At 47.8% G+C, this 14771-nt stretch overlaps 1 protein-coding gene across 3 annotated transcripts in view; it reads right to left on the bottom strand.

Annotated features, from left to right (window-relative positions):
• Positions 1-14771, bottom strand: part of BEGAIN (brain enriched guanylate kinase associated) — a 1200709-nt gene that overhangs the window by 552886 nt on the left and 633052 nt on the right. For all 3 annotated transcript variants that reach the window (XM_069637769.1, XM_069637771.1, XM_069637770.1), the window contains one exon: positions 3285-3351. In XM_069637769.1, the coding sequence (XP_069493870.1) occupies positions 3285-3351 (67 nt within the window). The remainder of the gene's footprint in view (positions 1-3284; positions 3352-14771) is intronic.

The following is a 14771-nucleotide window of genomic DNA, read 5'->3' as shown; positions in this document are numbered from 1 at the left end:
ACCAGCAAAGGAAAAATAGAAAAAAACACAGCATGAAATAACCAACCTTAATACACTTTTTGCTACTACTGTATTCTACTGAATTGTGATTGTGTTTAGTATCCGTCCATCCATCGATCGATCGATCCACGAGTATCAAAAGCTAGGAACACCTGCCGAAAGCCTGTTCGCCTCAGACCCCAGTGAGGTGGCAGATATTGCCTCTGTGTTGCGCCGATGTGCTGTGCTGGATGGCCGAGCATTGTCCTAACTATCAGCTGCTGAGCTTGGGATGAGTTTCAGGGCATAGTATAGCTAGGTTACAGTGTACCCACACATGTTTAATAACAGACAGAAGCCTTGAGAAAGCGTTAGAATATGCACGAAACACGGGTTTCGAAGAAATGTTAACTATGAAACGTTTTCCTTGCGGACACCAGGGTGTAGAACTCTCTCTCATTTCAATGCTTACCTAATGATCTGAGTGAGCGATGTCTTAGTAGCCTTTAAAGAGACGAGGGGATTGTCAATCATCGGCGTGGAGATTTGCAGGGTATATTTCGGTGAAAGGGATCCAAGGCAGAGAAAAACGAGGCTCGCCTCCACGAAAATAGCTGTTTTGGCATAATGCCACACTCCATGAGCTGGATTGGGTCTCCACTAGATGATTTGTACACCGCGGGGCGAGGTGGCAATGCGGCTGAACCATATAATGGATGGACCCCCACTAGAAGAGTTGTACACCGTGGGACGAGGTGGCGATGCGGTTGCACCATATAGTGAATGGACCCCCACTAGCTGATTTGTACACCGCGGGCGAGGTGGTGAAGCGGTTGCACCATACATTTGATGGACCCCCACTAGATGATTTGTAACTGCAGGGCGAGGTGGCAATGCGGTTGCTCCATGGATGGACCTCCACAAGATGATTTGTACACTGCGGGGCGAGGTGGTGATGTGGTTGCACCATATAGTGGGTGGACCCCCCACTAGATGATTTGTACACGGTGGGGTGAGGTGGCGATGCGGTTGCACAAATGGATGGACCCCCACTAGATGATTTGTACAACGCGGGGCGAGGTGGCGATGCGGTTGCACCATATTGTGGATAGATCCCCACTAGATGATTTGTACACCGCGGGGCGAGGTGGCGATGTGGTTGCACCATATAGTTGATGGACCCCCACTAGATGATTTGTAACTTCAGGGCGAGGTGGCGGTGCAGCTTCATCATATAGTGGATGGACCCCCCACTAGATGATTTGTGCGCCGCAGGGCAAGGTGGCGATGCGGTTTCACCATATTGTGGATATACCCCCACTAGATGATTTGTACACAGCAGGGCGAGGTGGCGATGCAGTGCACCATACAGTGGATGGACACCCCTTAGATGATTTGTACACCGCTGGTGAAGTGGCGATGCGGTTGCACCATATAGTGGATGGACACCCCCGTAGGATAAGTAGGAGCTGGGGGTCCATGCATTGGTGATGAGGGCCCTACCTGGTGGAAGGGGCTCCTTAGAGAAGAAGCAGTGCCTGGGGGTGGGCAGCCACCTGCGAGTCATCAGATAGGGGCAGGTCCCGCCCCCATCACCTCAAATACTGCCAGGTCCTTGGTGTTCTGGAGTGCATCAGCCCCACCCTTTTTATAGTGTACATTATTTTAAATCTGTATATGTTAATAGGAATCTGAGTAAGAGTTATCGGTTATATGTGATTTTACTTAAGTAAAATTCAGAGTGGTAAGTTTGACTGAGGTAAAGAATACTGAACAAAAATACCATTCTTTTCACATATTATTTATTTGGGGGCTCCCTCATGAAGCCCCCCGTTTTCCTACACTTTTAACCCCACCCCCACCCATTTTAACCCATTACCCCACTACCATATATATATTTATTTAAAATGTTCGGTATTTTTTCAGAATTTTTTACTTCAGTAAAACTTACCACTCTGAATTTGTTTTCAACAAAATGACCGGATACCGGACCGGATACCGAGTTATTTATGTGTATATGTTTATTTTGTCATATATGTGGTTTTATCTAAAGTTAACTGACATATTTTTTGTGGATTTTAACGAGGAAAAAAAAACGAGTGACATAATAACGAAAGAAATAACGAAGAATAAATATAGGGGGGATAAGGGGTTAATACCTGTGGGGGTGGTTTGGGGTGGTGTTATGAGCATTGGGAAATGTGGGGTTTGAGGGGTGCCCCCACCCAATTTAAAAAAAAAACAAAAATTCGATATTTTTTTAATTCGTTATTATTTAATTCGTTTTTATCTCATTAGTTATAATCACATGTAACCTTAATTTATTTCAGCAAAGGGAGCTAAGACTAGGGATCCCTTGCCATGAGATAAGGAGGAGAAGTGGCAGCTTGCTAAAGGCCACCCATGGGATGGGAACACCCACTGGGACCATCTCCTGAACGTCCTCTACAGTGGGTGGTGCCGGGTAGAGAGTAGGGGCCTGCTCCATCATTCCTCCCCCAAGGGTCCCATCCACCCTTGACCATTCTCAGGGAGGGCGGGCTGATGGGGCAGAACCCTCAGAGGGAGATCACAAAGGGGTAGAAAGAGCAACCATTCTTCAATGCCCCACCTAGCCTCTAAAAGCACCCACAGCTGATCAAAGCTAAAGGTAGACACACGTGAACAGATCAGTAGCTAAATCGGTGAAAGGACGCATGTTGCAAAGCTGTGAACAGGCCCAGCTGAAAGCAAGCAAGTGTTCGCCCCCCCCCCCCCGCCCAAAAAAACGCTCTGCACATAGCAGAATAAAATGATCATTGGAAGCCGGCCAAAAGTCAAGAGCGGGATTTATTTCTGTATTCTGCGCGTTTCGCTTCTCCACATCTATCTCTCGTGGCGTAGCAAGATAAGAGCAGCCCGTCCATAAGGACACACAGAACTGCAGAGCAGCGATGCCTCACAAAGTCGCCTTGAGAGCCAGCCTCGCTCCATCATAAAAGGGATCAAGGTCTGCTAAGCTTCCCCGGCCCTCTGACAGAAAAGAGGAAACAAGATGGCCTCCAGCCTTTCCCTGCCATGCCAACAGGATTACCCTCCAAAACATCAAGCCGGCGCCAGGGGGGGGGGGGTTCGCGGGAATTCAGTGCTGCCCTCCCATGAGTCTCATCATGTCCACTCACTCCTTGGCAGGACATCACCGACAAGCTTGCTGGCAAAGAAATGTGTGGAAACCTCCATATACATTGGACGCCAGAGGTAGGAACAAATCGCATTAAGCTCACAGGAGACATTTTGTTTGGAATTGCTGAAGTAAAACGACTTACCATCCTGTGAAGCTTCTCTTCCAGCTCCTGGTTAATTCTCTGCAGGGATAAGTAATTAGTCTGGATCCTGAAACACACAATTTGCAATGTGGTTAGATTTCATACCACAATATTAATATTTAGAGAATGGATTTAATTTTTATCTAGATTTGGTAATCAACCATGCATTGAATTGCATTGATTTGTAGGGGAAAAAAATATTTTTAAAGCTTCATTTTTGAAGGTTAACGGTATGGTCCAGTGTCTTACCTCTAGGTTCACATAGCAACTTTTTTTGTTTGTTTTTTTAAAACTTTTTTTTTTGTTTAGTTTATATAACCATAACCAAAAGTGAAAACGAAAAAAGGCAGTAGTACATTTCCAATCCCATACTGTGCGGTAGCAATAGACATAAAAAAGGAGACAATATCTTTACAGTTGTATATGAGACAAGGCTCCAGGACCGCTGGAGGCATCGCGCTGATCCCACATTAAGTAGGCACGTACGGTCCCCAAATGTTCTTGGGCCTGGCGGAAGGATGCAAAGTGGAGTAATATTGAAACTCAACATCATGGCAATACAGAATGGAATGTTTCCATAGTCATGCGATAGCGGGCGGCCCCTGCCCAACACTATGGCTACCGTTCTCTTTGACAACAGCAAAAGTTTGAGAAGGTGCCCAATTTGCCTCGTCATGTCCGTTGTATACCCCAACAGAGCGACCACGGTGGCGGGCGCCACTCCCTCCCCTACAGTACCACTGATAGTGTCAAAGACCTGTGTCCAAAAAGTGTGTATCTGAGGACATTGCCACGCTAGGTGCATAAATGTGGCTGGTGAAGTATCGCACCTCCGGCATGAGTCAGGCGTCTCTGGAAAGAGCTTATGGAGTGTTAGGACACTTTTTCTGAAGTCCAACTAAGGCCTTACTAAAACCATACAACCGAGACAGTACAAAACTCCACTCCTAGTATGAGGCTGTACCACCTGAGTATATGGTAGCGTAGACAGAGCAGCCAGGCTTATCCTAGGAGGGAGAGAGTTCTTTAGTAAGGTACAAAAAACTTGTAGTATACCAACGGTTCAACAGAAACACTAATAACCAGAAGTATTATAAAAAAGCAAAGGTTTATTATAAATACAATTAGGTCAAGTTAAGTCTTGGGGGTACGCACTTTGTCATAAAGTCATTAACACATCAGAAAAACACAACACAATGCTTTAAAGTACACAGAGCAAAGTATAGACCCTGTTCAGAAAACTAACAATATTTCTAGGGAAGTCAGACTTTATCAAACACATTTATAATAGGACACACCTATTCATGGGAAGTAAAACCATCAGTTACTTTTAGATTATTTTACAGTACGTCAATGGTAGTAAACCCTGTCATTCATGCAGTGACACCCAATTAAGGAAGCACTTAGTAAACCAATCCTGTTATCAGGATACTTTCCTGAATAGTGGAACACAGATTCAAGGAACAGTATAAACCTAGAGAGTCTCACAGTGACAGTTACCAACCAACACTTTTAAAAAATTGTTGTCTTTTCTAGGCAACAGGCCCAAACCTTAGAAGTATTTTTCTATTCTTGGAGCAAACGTGTTTTCAGTGGCAGAAGGGGGGGTCACTAAGTCTCTAGTGTCCAACAGGCAGTTCAGGATAGGCACAGAAGTGGCAAAAGTCTGGAAGACTTTTCAAACAAGTAAGTATTTCACTAGAGAGAGATTGAAAGGGTCCAGGGACTTCTGAGAAGACACCCGAGGGGGATTAGAGCAATGGGCCTGGGTGAACTGGATGAGAAGACTCCCAATCACAAGAAACTATACAGAGGTTGCACAGGCTTCAGGTAAGTAAATACCCCAACCAACATAGTACCTTAGCATGGAAGAAGAGTTTGTAGCAGGGGGTGGGGGGGTGGGAGACTTCAGGATCTGCAGCCAAAAACCCAGTCGATGAATTACTTATCTTGGGAGGATAGCTCAAGGGCAACATGCTCGCCTTGGAAGCAACATAGGTTCGATCCCCGGGTCTGCGCTTAGAAACCTCTGGGTATTAAGCACGTTATAAATAACCTATAATATCATATCATATCATGAAGACTGATGACAGGATACAGGAAGGGACTTTGCAGCAGGGAACAATGGGGAAGGCTCCAGGCAAGAGTTTCTTTGTGGCTGGATGTGGTTCTGTGGTTTTGGTGCCCTTTTCAGGAGCCAGGAGAAGACTGGCTATCTCCGGTCAGATTCTTGTCTCTAATCTGGTCCAGCACTCAGGTCAGGGGACTTCAAGGACTTAAATCGTGTCGCTGGAGGGCCAGGAGGAGGCCACCAGAGTTTCAGCTTGGAAGACCATGCACTGCACAATGGCTCGAGGTCCCAGGGCATTGAGATTTGCAGCCCACAAGGTCATGGGATGGCTCAGAATGCAGGTATTCTTGAGTTTAGTGGATCACACCAGGCTCTGGGTCAGGGTTGTCCTTTATCGGGATCACAGGTCGATTGGAAGAAAGGGTTACAGCAGGCTCTGGTTACACAGCAGGTTCTCCGTTCGCTGGAAATTGCTACTGCTGTCTTTTCTTCATCTTCCTCTTCGGTTTCAGGTCCAGTGGTCGACTTGTCTGCAGCTTCCAGGTTTGGAGTATTTAACAGGAAGTACAGCACAACTTCTGCAATTTATCCCTGGATTTTAGAAGAAGGAGCCGTCTGGCTGTCCAACCAGGACAGCCAGACCCCCATTAAGACCGGGCTCCTTACAGGCAAGGTTAACGACAAAGGAGTGCAGGGATTTGGACTCCTCCCTCACTTCCTACCTTCTCAGACACTGTGGCGCCTTGGCGGGAAATACAAAGGATTTCTGCCGAAGACAAAACTCCCACTGCCTAGAATGGCAGGTGAAGACCACAAAAACTACTAGCAAGCAAGAAATGGCAAAAAAAGAAGGAGCACAACACTTTAGATAAACGGTGGCCCTTCTGTGCTTTGCAGAGGCTGAATTTATAGTCTGCGAGTAATAAAGACTAAATGTCATAAAGGTAAAACCACTGCCACCAGTCATTCATGTAAAACTCACAATTGTAACAAAATGTTACCAGGTAAGTAAGAAAGGGGATACATTGTATCCCCCCAGCACTCCACATAAGGTGGTGTATGCTGGCCCACCTATACAAAATGTAAAATGGATGGAATTCCCTCTTTACTACTTGGGAACTGTAGTTCACCCAAGTATATTAACGAGAAATTAACAGGGGAGCCCAAAGGGGAAGCCCAGCCTAAGCCCAACAGGTGCAGGAAACTACAACATCAACCATGCACTATGGAGTGACATAAAAAGGTCACCCATAAAAAGAGTAAAAGACTAGGTGAGAGGGGAAAACGATTCCCCTTCACCTAGGGATAAGGTAAAATAGTTATCTAGTCAAAGCACAAATGTCTGGGGTTGACACAGATCGGGAAGATTTAACTTACCTAACATGGAAGTTGACTGGGGTTAGATAGAACTGGTGTAGAAATGTAAAGTGGATCAATTTAAACCTGCCGTTGACTGCCGCCCTTTCCGTCTTCGTGCAGCAGAACTGCCATGTGTTATACGAGAGGGGGACACCCAGAGCGTTCTCCCACTTGCCACAGGAAGTGTCTGCCCATCACGCTAATTTGTCTACTATGCTGCCATACAACCTGGACAGTAGCTTAACACCATTCCCCGCGCTGACCACACCGTGCAGAACCGGGCAACAGGAGGCTCCCTGGGAAGGAGGGACGCATTCCTTCGGCCGATGTGTAGCCTGAAATATAGAACAATGTCCTGCGCTGATACGCCCTCCTTTACCTTAAACTCTTTCAGTGTCAGAAATTGCCCCCCCAGGGAACATATCCTGCCAACAAGAGATTCTGAGTTTGGCCATGCATTGTGTGTATATCTTCTCACTAGTCAGTGGGATCCCACTGACATGCGTGTCGGGAAGGAGGGGGGTGTATTACATCTTCGTCCGCGACCTTCCCTCTAAAAGTGATCTCGACCATGTTTTTGGTTAGGGCTATACACTGCGGAGAAGTGAGTATTACTGCCCGCAGTAGTGTTGGCGCTACCATTGCTATTTCAATCTGGACATGTGCCCTGTCCAGAACTGGATCATACCAATAAGCCAGGAATTATGTCTGCGCTGCAATCCAGTGTGCTTCAAGGTCCGGAAATGCAAGCCCACACCTCTCCATCGGAGCCGTCAACTTGTTCCAGCACACTCGAGCTTGCCTCCCCTGCCATATGAAGCCAGAGATATGATATGTTCAGAGTTTTCAAAGATTTCACAAAGGAAGAGGCAACCGCCATAGGCACATTCAGGAAGGTGCACAAGAACCTTGGAAGATGACCATTTTTATTAGAGATATTCGCCCATATAAGGACAATGTCAGATACTTCCATCTCCCCAAAGTCACCCCAGATTGAATTATGTTTGCCCCGTAGTTCTCCTGCTATAACACCTCTAAGGACCGCGCCAGCACTACCCCCAGATGGAGTACTCTCTTCATGCCACTGGAAGCCCACACCATCATGGAACCGCTCTACTCCATCGGTCAAGGGGAACAATACCGACTTTGTGGGGTTAATGGTGAGCCCAGAGATTTGCCCAAACTCCAGTATATCTGCCATATTTGGCACCAGATTTGTTTTGGGGTCGGGGATAGCTCAGGGGCAACATGCTCACCTTGGAATCCAGACGACACGGAGCACCACAGGTTCGACCCCCAGGTCCACGCTTAGAAACCTCTGGCTATTAAGCACGTTATAGAGAACCTATCATATCATATCATTAACATACAATATCAAATTGTCTGCACAGAGTGAGTTTTATGAGTGAACAGGCTTACTCCCCTAGGGTTTTGTGCCTGATCTGACCGTCTCTGCCAAGGGCTCTATAGACATGGCAAACAGAAGGTGACACAGGGGGCAATCTTGCCTCGTGCTCCTTCAAATCCCAATTGGGCTGGACAGTCTTCCATTCATCCTTGATCTCTCAACAGGGGCCATATATAACAAGAAACCATTGATACAAACTCCTCCCCCACTCCCATTTGTCTGAGCACTGAAAATAGAAAGGGTAATTCCACAGATTCGAACGCCTACTCATCGTCGAGGGGCCGCTATAACTGAGGATTGTTAATCGAACAATTGGAGGAGACCAAACACCCTGCGCAGCCCATACAGGTGCACCTCCCGGGAATAAAACCTGCCTGGTCAGCAAGCATGCACTTACAAATCAGCGGAGCAAGCCTGTTTGCGAGCACCGTGGCCAGTATCTTATTGTCCAGATTTATCAAAGAGATTGGCCGGTAAGACGAGCAGTCTTCAGTGTCCTTCCCTATCTTTAAAAGTAAGGTGACCACTGTTCCTGCATCGATTCAGGGAGGCACCCATCCACTAGCGCCTGCTGGTACATGTTTAGCATGTGAGGGGGCAGGATTGGTGCACATGCCTTGTAGAAATCGTCCGAGAGCCCGTCCAGACCAGAAGCTTTCCCCAAGGGGAGCGCTTTGATGGCTGCACTTATCTCTTGCACAGTGAGCAGGCTGCCCAGCCATTCTCTCTCCCCTTGGGCCAGCTAGTACAACCCTACCTGATCCAGATAGTTATCCAATGCCATCTGACTCACCCTGGCCTTGGGCGAATATAGTGTGCTGTAATGATCCACCAGCGCCCCAGCAAATTCCTCATCTATCTACAATAGGTCCCCTGCTGGCGACCGACTGGCTGAGATATGGGATCTCAAGGTTTCCACCCTTACTGCTCATGCCAATAGATTGCCTGGCCTATGCCCCTCTCCATCCTGCTGTACCAATGCCCACCAGTGGAGAAATTTCACCTCCCTCTTGGCTGTCTCCCCGAACAGCCCCAGCTCTGCGTGGACTTGCGCCAGCCGCCTGGTGTCTGTAAGGAACTCTGCCTCTGCTTCCATATCCCACAGGTGACACGCACTGGCAGCTAACTCAGCCTGTGTGGTCCTAAAGACCCCTGCCTCTATCATGATACAGGTCCCATGAATTACACACTTAAAGGCCTCCAACTAAACAGAATAAGAAGCTACAGACGCATCATTCTCCTGAAAGAAGTGGAGTATCCCCTCTGTGACCGCCTGCCGGAAGGCCACATTGTGGAGACTCTCCATTTTGAAGAACCAGCTCCTAACACGTGCCATTTCCCCGGGATATCAAGCAATGCTACGATGGGGGCGTGGCCTGAAAGTGCATGTGCCAGAATACTGCAGTTCGTGATCACCTGACCAAAACCAATATGTAATCTAGCCTAGATGTGGTGCAATGCACACAGGACCTGAATGCATAGCCCCTATCCTACTGGTGATGGTCCGCCCACCAGTTCCCCAGTGGTGCAGATCTGCTGCAGCTTATACGTGGCCTTAGTGACCAACCTATGCCCCCCCCGACCTGTCCAGTCCAACTCAGGGCTCATGACAGCATTAAAATCACCTGCCCACAAAACTATGTTTGCTGGGTGTTTCCTAAATTGCTCCTCAATAAACTCCAGCCTATCTAGCAAGTCTGTGTTGGGGCCGTAATAATTAACAAATGGGAACCCCTTTCCTTGCTCCACCCCCGAGAGGATCAGGGCCCTCCCCTCAGAGTCCTTACCAGGTCTAGGAACCAGAACCCTAGCTTACCCCCATGGCTATACATGCAACCTGTGAGTAGCGTGAAAAAGAGGAAAAGTATCTGTGACACCCTCTGCCTGAGGGCGAGACGTGTGTTTCTTGCAGGAAAGCTACTTCTACATGTTGCTTCTGCATGTACAATAAAATCTTCCTGGTCTTGGAGGGAGAGTTCAGACCTCGCATATTGCACGCCATGCATTTGATCCCAGCACTAGACATGTGTATCCGGAAAAACATCATAAAGACAGGAATATTGCAATGGTCCAGCATCTGAGACCAATCCAAAACACCCACTCCTGGTTCCAACATAGATAGCAAATGCTCCTCGACATGCCCGGGAGTAACAACCCCCACCCTGAAAAACGTATCCTACAGTTTAGTACTCATTCCCCCTCCCTTCATCAGAGCCAGGCTGCGCCCGCCTCCCCACATCTAACCCAGATTAATCTGGCCCTGCCGCTCAGCCAAGACCACCAATGTATGGGAATCATCTGCCATCAAAATCAACCAAACAAACAATGCAAACAACTACAAATCTCCTCCCCGTACGCCCCCTCCCCACCAGCAACCCCAACCAGCCAGTTAGACCCCCACACACCATCCCAAATTGGCAACCCATGCCAAGGCATTGGGACCTCTCGAGGCTCAGCCATCCCTACCAGCCAACTAGGGCAACACGTGCCTCGGCTCAGGGCTACCTCTGCCTCCTATGAAAACCAACACTTGGATGAGCTCTGGAGCACTGCGTTCATTTTAACCAAGGTCTCTGTTGTGAGGCATGCCCAGGTTATTTCTGGTCTTTGATGTTCCTGTGCTGCTTTCCACTGTATCCAGGAAATGCTGGCCTCTTCCGGTGTCTGAAAGAATAGGGCTTTCCCGTTATGTTTGCCGCATAGCTGCATAGGGAAAAGCATGGCATATTTGCACACTTTTGCCTTGAATCTCTTCTTCACATCGATAAAGTTCCTTCTGTATGCCTGCACCCTGTTGGAGAAATCGGGGAAAAGCAGGATTTGGTCCCCTTTGTACATGGGGGTACCTAGATCCCGGGACCTCTGTATGAAAAAATCTCTGTCCAGTTAATTTAGGAGCCTGGCAATGATGGGCCTAGGTGGTGCAACAGGTACTGGAGGCCTTTCTACTGGTATGCAATGGGGCCTTTCAACCACAAACACCACGAGAAGCCATTTTGGCCCACTGCTTCCTGCAGAATCGCATCTAATAGCTGTGCCAAGGAATCTCTAACTGCTGCCTCCGGAACCCCCACAATCCTGAGGTTGTTACGCCAGGATCTTGACTCCAAGTCATCCTGACTCTCGGACAACTCTTTGACTGCTTTTTTCAGCAGGGCCATTTCTCTTGAGGTCAATGCAGTTTCATCCTCAACAGTGGACATGTGTTGCACAGCCTCATCGAGCCTATCAACATGCTTGTTTAGCCTAACCTGAAGATGATCTACTTTACAGGTAAGGGTGTCAAGCTTATTATCTAATGACTTAATGCCTGCCTGCAGCTTTGTTAAAATACATTTTGTCTTGCAGTGCATCCAAGGAAGCCCCTGACTGAGGCTTCCCTGTGGTGTTCATGTCTGGAGTTCCCCGCATTGAGTGCTTGGGCTGGGAGGAGGTGGCATATCGGAGCTTAGATTGATTTTTGTATGTTTTAACCATGATGTCCCGTGATAGGTGGGATGTACAGATTAGTTCAGTGACCTCTTTAATGGGGCAGAATGATGCAGGAAATCAGCGGTCGTCTGCAGCTCCGCACTATCCCCTTCTGTGTCATCTATGCAGCCAAGAGTGTGCCTACATGGATTAGTGCACCGTTGTCACCTCAAGTCAATTTAGTAACGAGGAAATGAGGCTGAGGAAAAGAAAAAGCTCCCCAGTGTGATGAAATGTCCAGCTACTGCAGACTGGACTCCAGCCACAGCAGCGGCCTACCGCCTCCCAAAAGCCCCAGGTGAGCACACCACACAGGTATCTATACCTCACTCGCCTTCAATTGCCGGAGTCCAGGTGAGTGGGCTGAAGTGTTTCAGGAGTGCTAATGGGTTGTAGCCGGGCTGGTATGACCCTCTGTAGAGGCACCCACCTCCAGGGCTCCCACCTAAGCACTCCTCCGGATGTCAGCCTGGGGTGACGGCAGTGATGCGCTGCATCGCTATCCAGTAGTCAGTGCACCGGGTGTAGTCAGTGAGGTCCCCACAGCTGCACTGTAATCCAGCTTCCCAATCTCCAAGTTTCACTGTCGGCTCGCGATCTGCCCTCACCTTAGGGACTCTGCTTGGGGGGATCAAGTCAGGCACCGGTTACAACAGCTCTGTGGACTAAAGCCTTGCAGCCCCATACTCTTCTTTTGGCCTTCCTCTCACGCAACGCGGGCCTGGCGCACTCCTCCTCCGGTGTCAGTTAGTCCGGCTGCTGCATCGGACCACCGACTGTCCTCATGCCATTACCCCGCCAGTGTCCAGGGGATAGTGGGACTGCTGCCCACCCGGCCAACATTCCCCTCAGCCCACCACCAGTCTACGCCTCCAGTGTCACAGCAAGCTTCTTTGGATCGGCTGTACCATGCTCCAGGCACCCCAGAAGTCGTGCCAGTGTTCAGCACCGCGCCGGCCCCTGCGGACCTCCGAATCACTGATTTTGTGTGCACTGGCTCTTTAGATGTAAACTGCGGTATACGCCAGAACATCCTGAAGTTGATGGCTCAGGATATTTGCAGGATATGCGGTGGGTGAGCCGAGGGCTCACACTGGAGCTGCAATTTTGGTGCAGCTCTCGAGCGCCGCCACATATCAACCTTAAAGCAAAGTGTCTCCTTTGCTTTGACTTCTAACTGTCCTGAAATGAGCAACCGAGTCGCTGAGGGCTCTCATGCTTTTTGTTGCCAAATCCTTAATCCTCATTCAGAAAGCATACTTATATACATTGTCTGGGAATTGATGAACATTTTGGTGCATGTACTGGATAATTCGGGATACCCTACTGTTCTGGTTGGCTCTGAAGAAGGGGGGCATTCAGCATAACAATCAGAGTTCCTCTTGCAAGATACCAGTACATTACATTGCAGTCTAAAATGCAGGGGGAGACCCTCCACAACCCCCATTTCCCCTCAACTTGACCTATACCCTTTCCCACCCTATATATATATATATATATATATATATATATATATATATATTTATATATATTTAATTAGATTTGACCGAAGAAAAGGTCAAAAAATTCGATCAAATGTTTTACGTCAAATGTTTTTAGGTCAATTATGCTAATACCCATTTAATCATCAGAAAGGATATCTTTCACAACCTCCAAGCCCCTAGGTCCACAGAAAGAACGTCTACACTGGGTGGGGCCGAAACCTTCCATATGGGGTGCTTGTTATTAACCCTCAGGTGGATTTCAAGGATGTCTCTTTGTGGGGTGCTGCTGGGGCAGAAAGGTGGGAGTTGCTATCGAAAAGTTCTGGTGACTGATGAATTTGGATTTCTGTGCATGGCTTCTGTGGCACATTTGTTTATTTTTATTTGTTTACAGCGCCCAGACCCGTAGGTATCACGGCACTAGTACATGATGGAAACAATCAAGGGAATGTGTATCCTAGGCACGGGTAGACAGAGTTTGTACTGGCATAGCTTGATAGAGTCTTAATCATATTTGTTAAACAGCCAGGTTTTCAGGCGTTTCTGTTCTTAACAAAGAGTTGTATAGTTAAGTTTTACCTGATGCCTTGTGTGGTACAAAATCCTTTTACCTCCTGTATATGGCGGAATGTCAAGTACTGTTCAGATCTGATGTTATCTTGCATTGTGTGGACAGATATTTTTCAGATCCTGGCTTAGCTGGCTGCTCACAAGGGTCTCCGAGAGCTGAACGCATGCTCTTATGGAGAGGCGTTGCTAAGAGGGGGCTGAAGGGGCTATAGCCGCGGTCATTTGGTTGTAGACCCGTAGAGAAGACCAGGGGCTGCAACCAAAAGGCTAGCTAGCCCTGAGTCCTGACAGTCCCAACATTCGCGTATCCCCGGCTCTTTTTCAGACCTAGCAACACCCCTTCTCTTATACGCGCGTGCAGCTAGGTCTCCTCCCGTCGGCTTCCCCATTCACCCTCTCTTGTTTGCTAAGCCAAAAAAACCAGAGGAGCGATGAGTGATACGTAAAGAGCTGCGTGGTGCGCAGACCACAAACAACGTGCTCGCCTTGGAAACAAGACGACACGAAGCAACACATGTTCGATCCCCGGCTCCGCGCTTAGAAACCTCTGGGTATTTTAAGCACGTTATAAATACGGAACTAAGACATATTCCAGTAACAGCCCCTCAGGCTGTGGGAGCGCTTTAGAAAATGCAAATAAATAAAAAAAATAAACAAGTCAAGGGCTTGAAAGGGGTAGGAGCTCGGTAACTCCCCAGTAATTCTAAACCTAGTGCTTAATTTGTAAAAGGATAAGTGCCAGGGCCCAAATATTTTGTAGCACCTCTTTGCCACATCGGGGAGGGCATCCCCATGCCACTCTTGCCACCTCCCACGGCTGCTCCCAATAGTGTCAATATATTTGGGGTGAAGCTGCAACTCGCATCAGCTCTTTGGGGTTATTGGATACACTGATTATGGCAGATATGCTATTTACAAATACCAGTCAACATAATATACAATAACATCACATAGTAGTTGCATCTTGCAATGAAACACATGTTTAATTCCTTTTTAAAAACATGATCATTGTTAACACTTTTCTCTGATTCTGTAGGTGGCATGGGGAACTTTTGACTGTCCGGCCACAGGAAATAGAGCACACATGCTTTTCTCCTTTGGTAGATTGATGGACAAATACAGGC

Source organism: Ambystoma mexicanum, chromosome 14 (genome assembly GCF_040938575.1).
Source record: "Ambystoma mexicanum isolate Mex_15411 chromosome 14, UKY_AmexF1_1, whole genome shotgun sequence".
Taxonomy (NCBI): Eukaryota; Metazoa; Chordata; class Amphibia; order Caudata; family Ambystomatidae; genus Ambystoma; species Ambystoma mexicanum.
The sequence above is the reverse complement of the archived record's forward strand: the minus strand, read 5'-3'. Positions and strand labels throughout refer to the sequence as shown.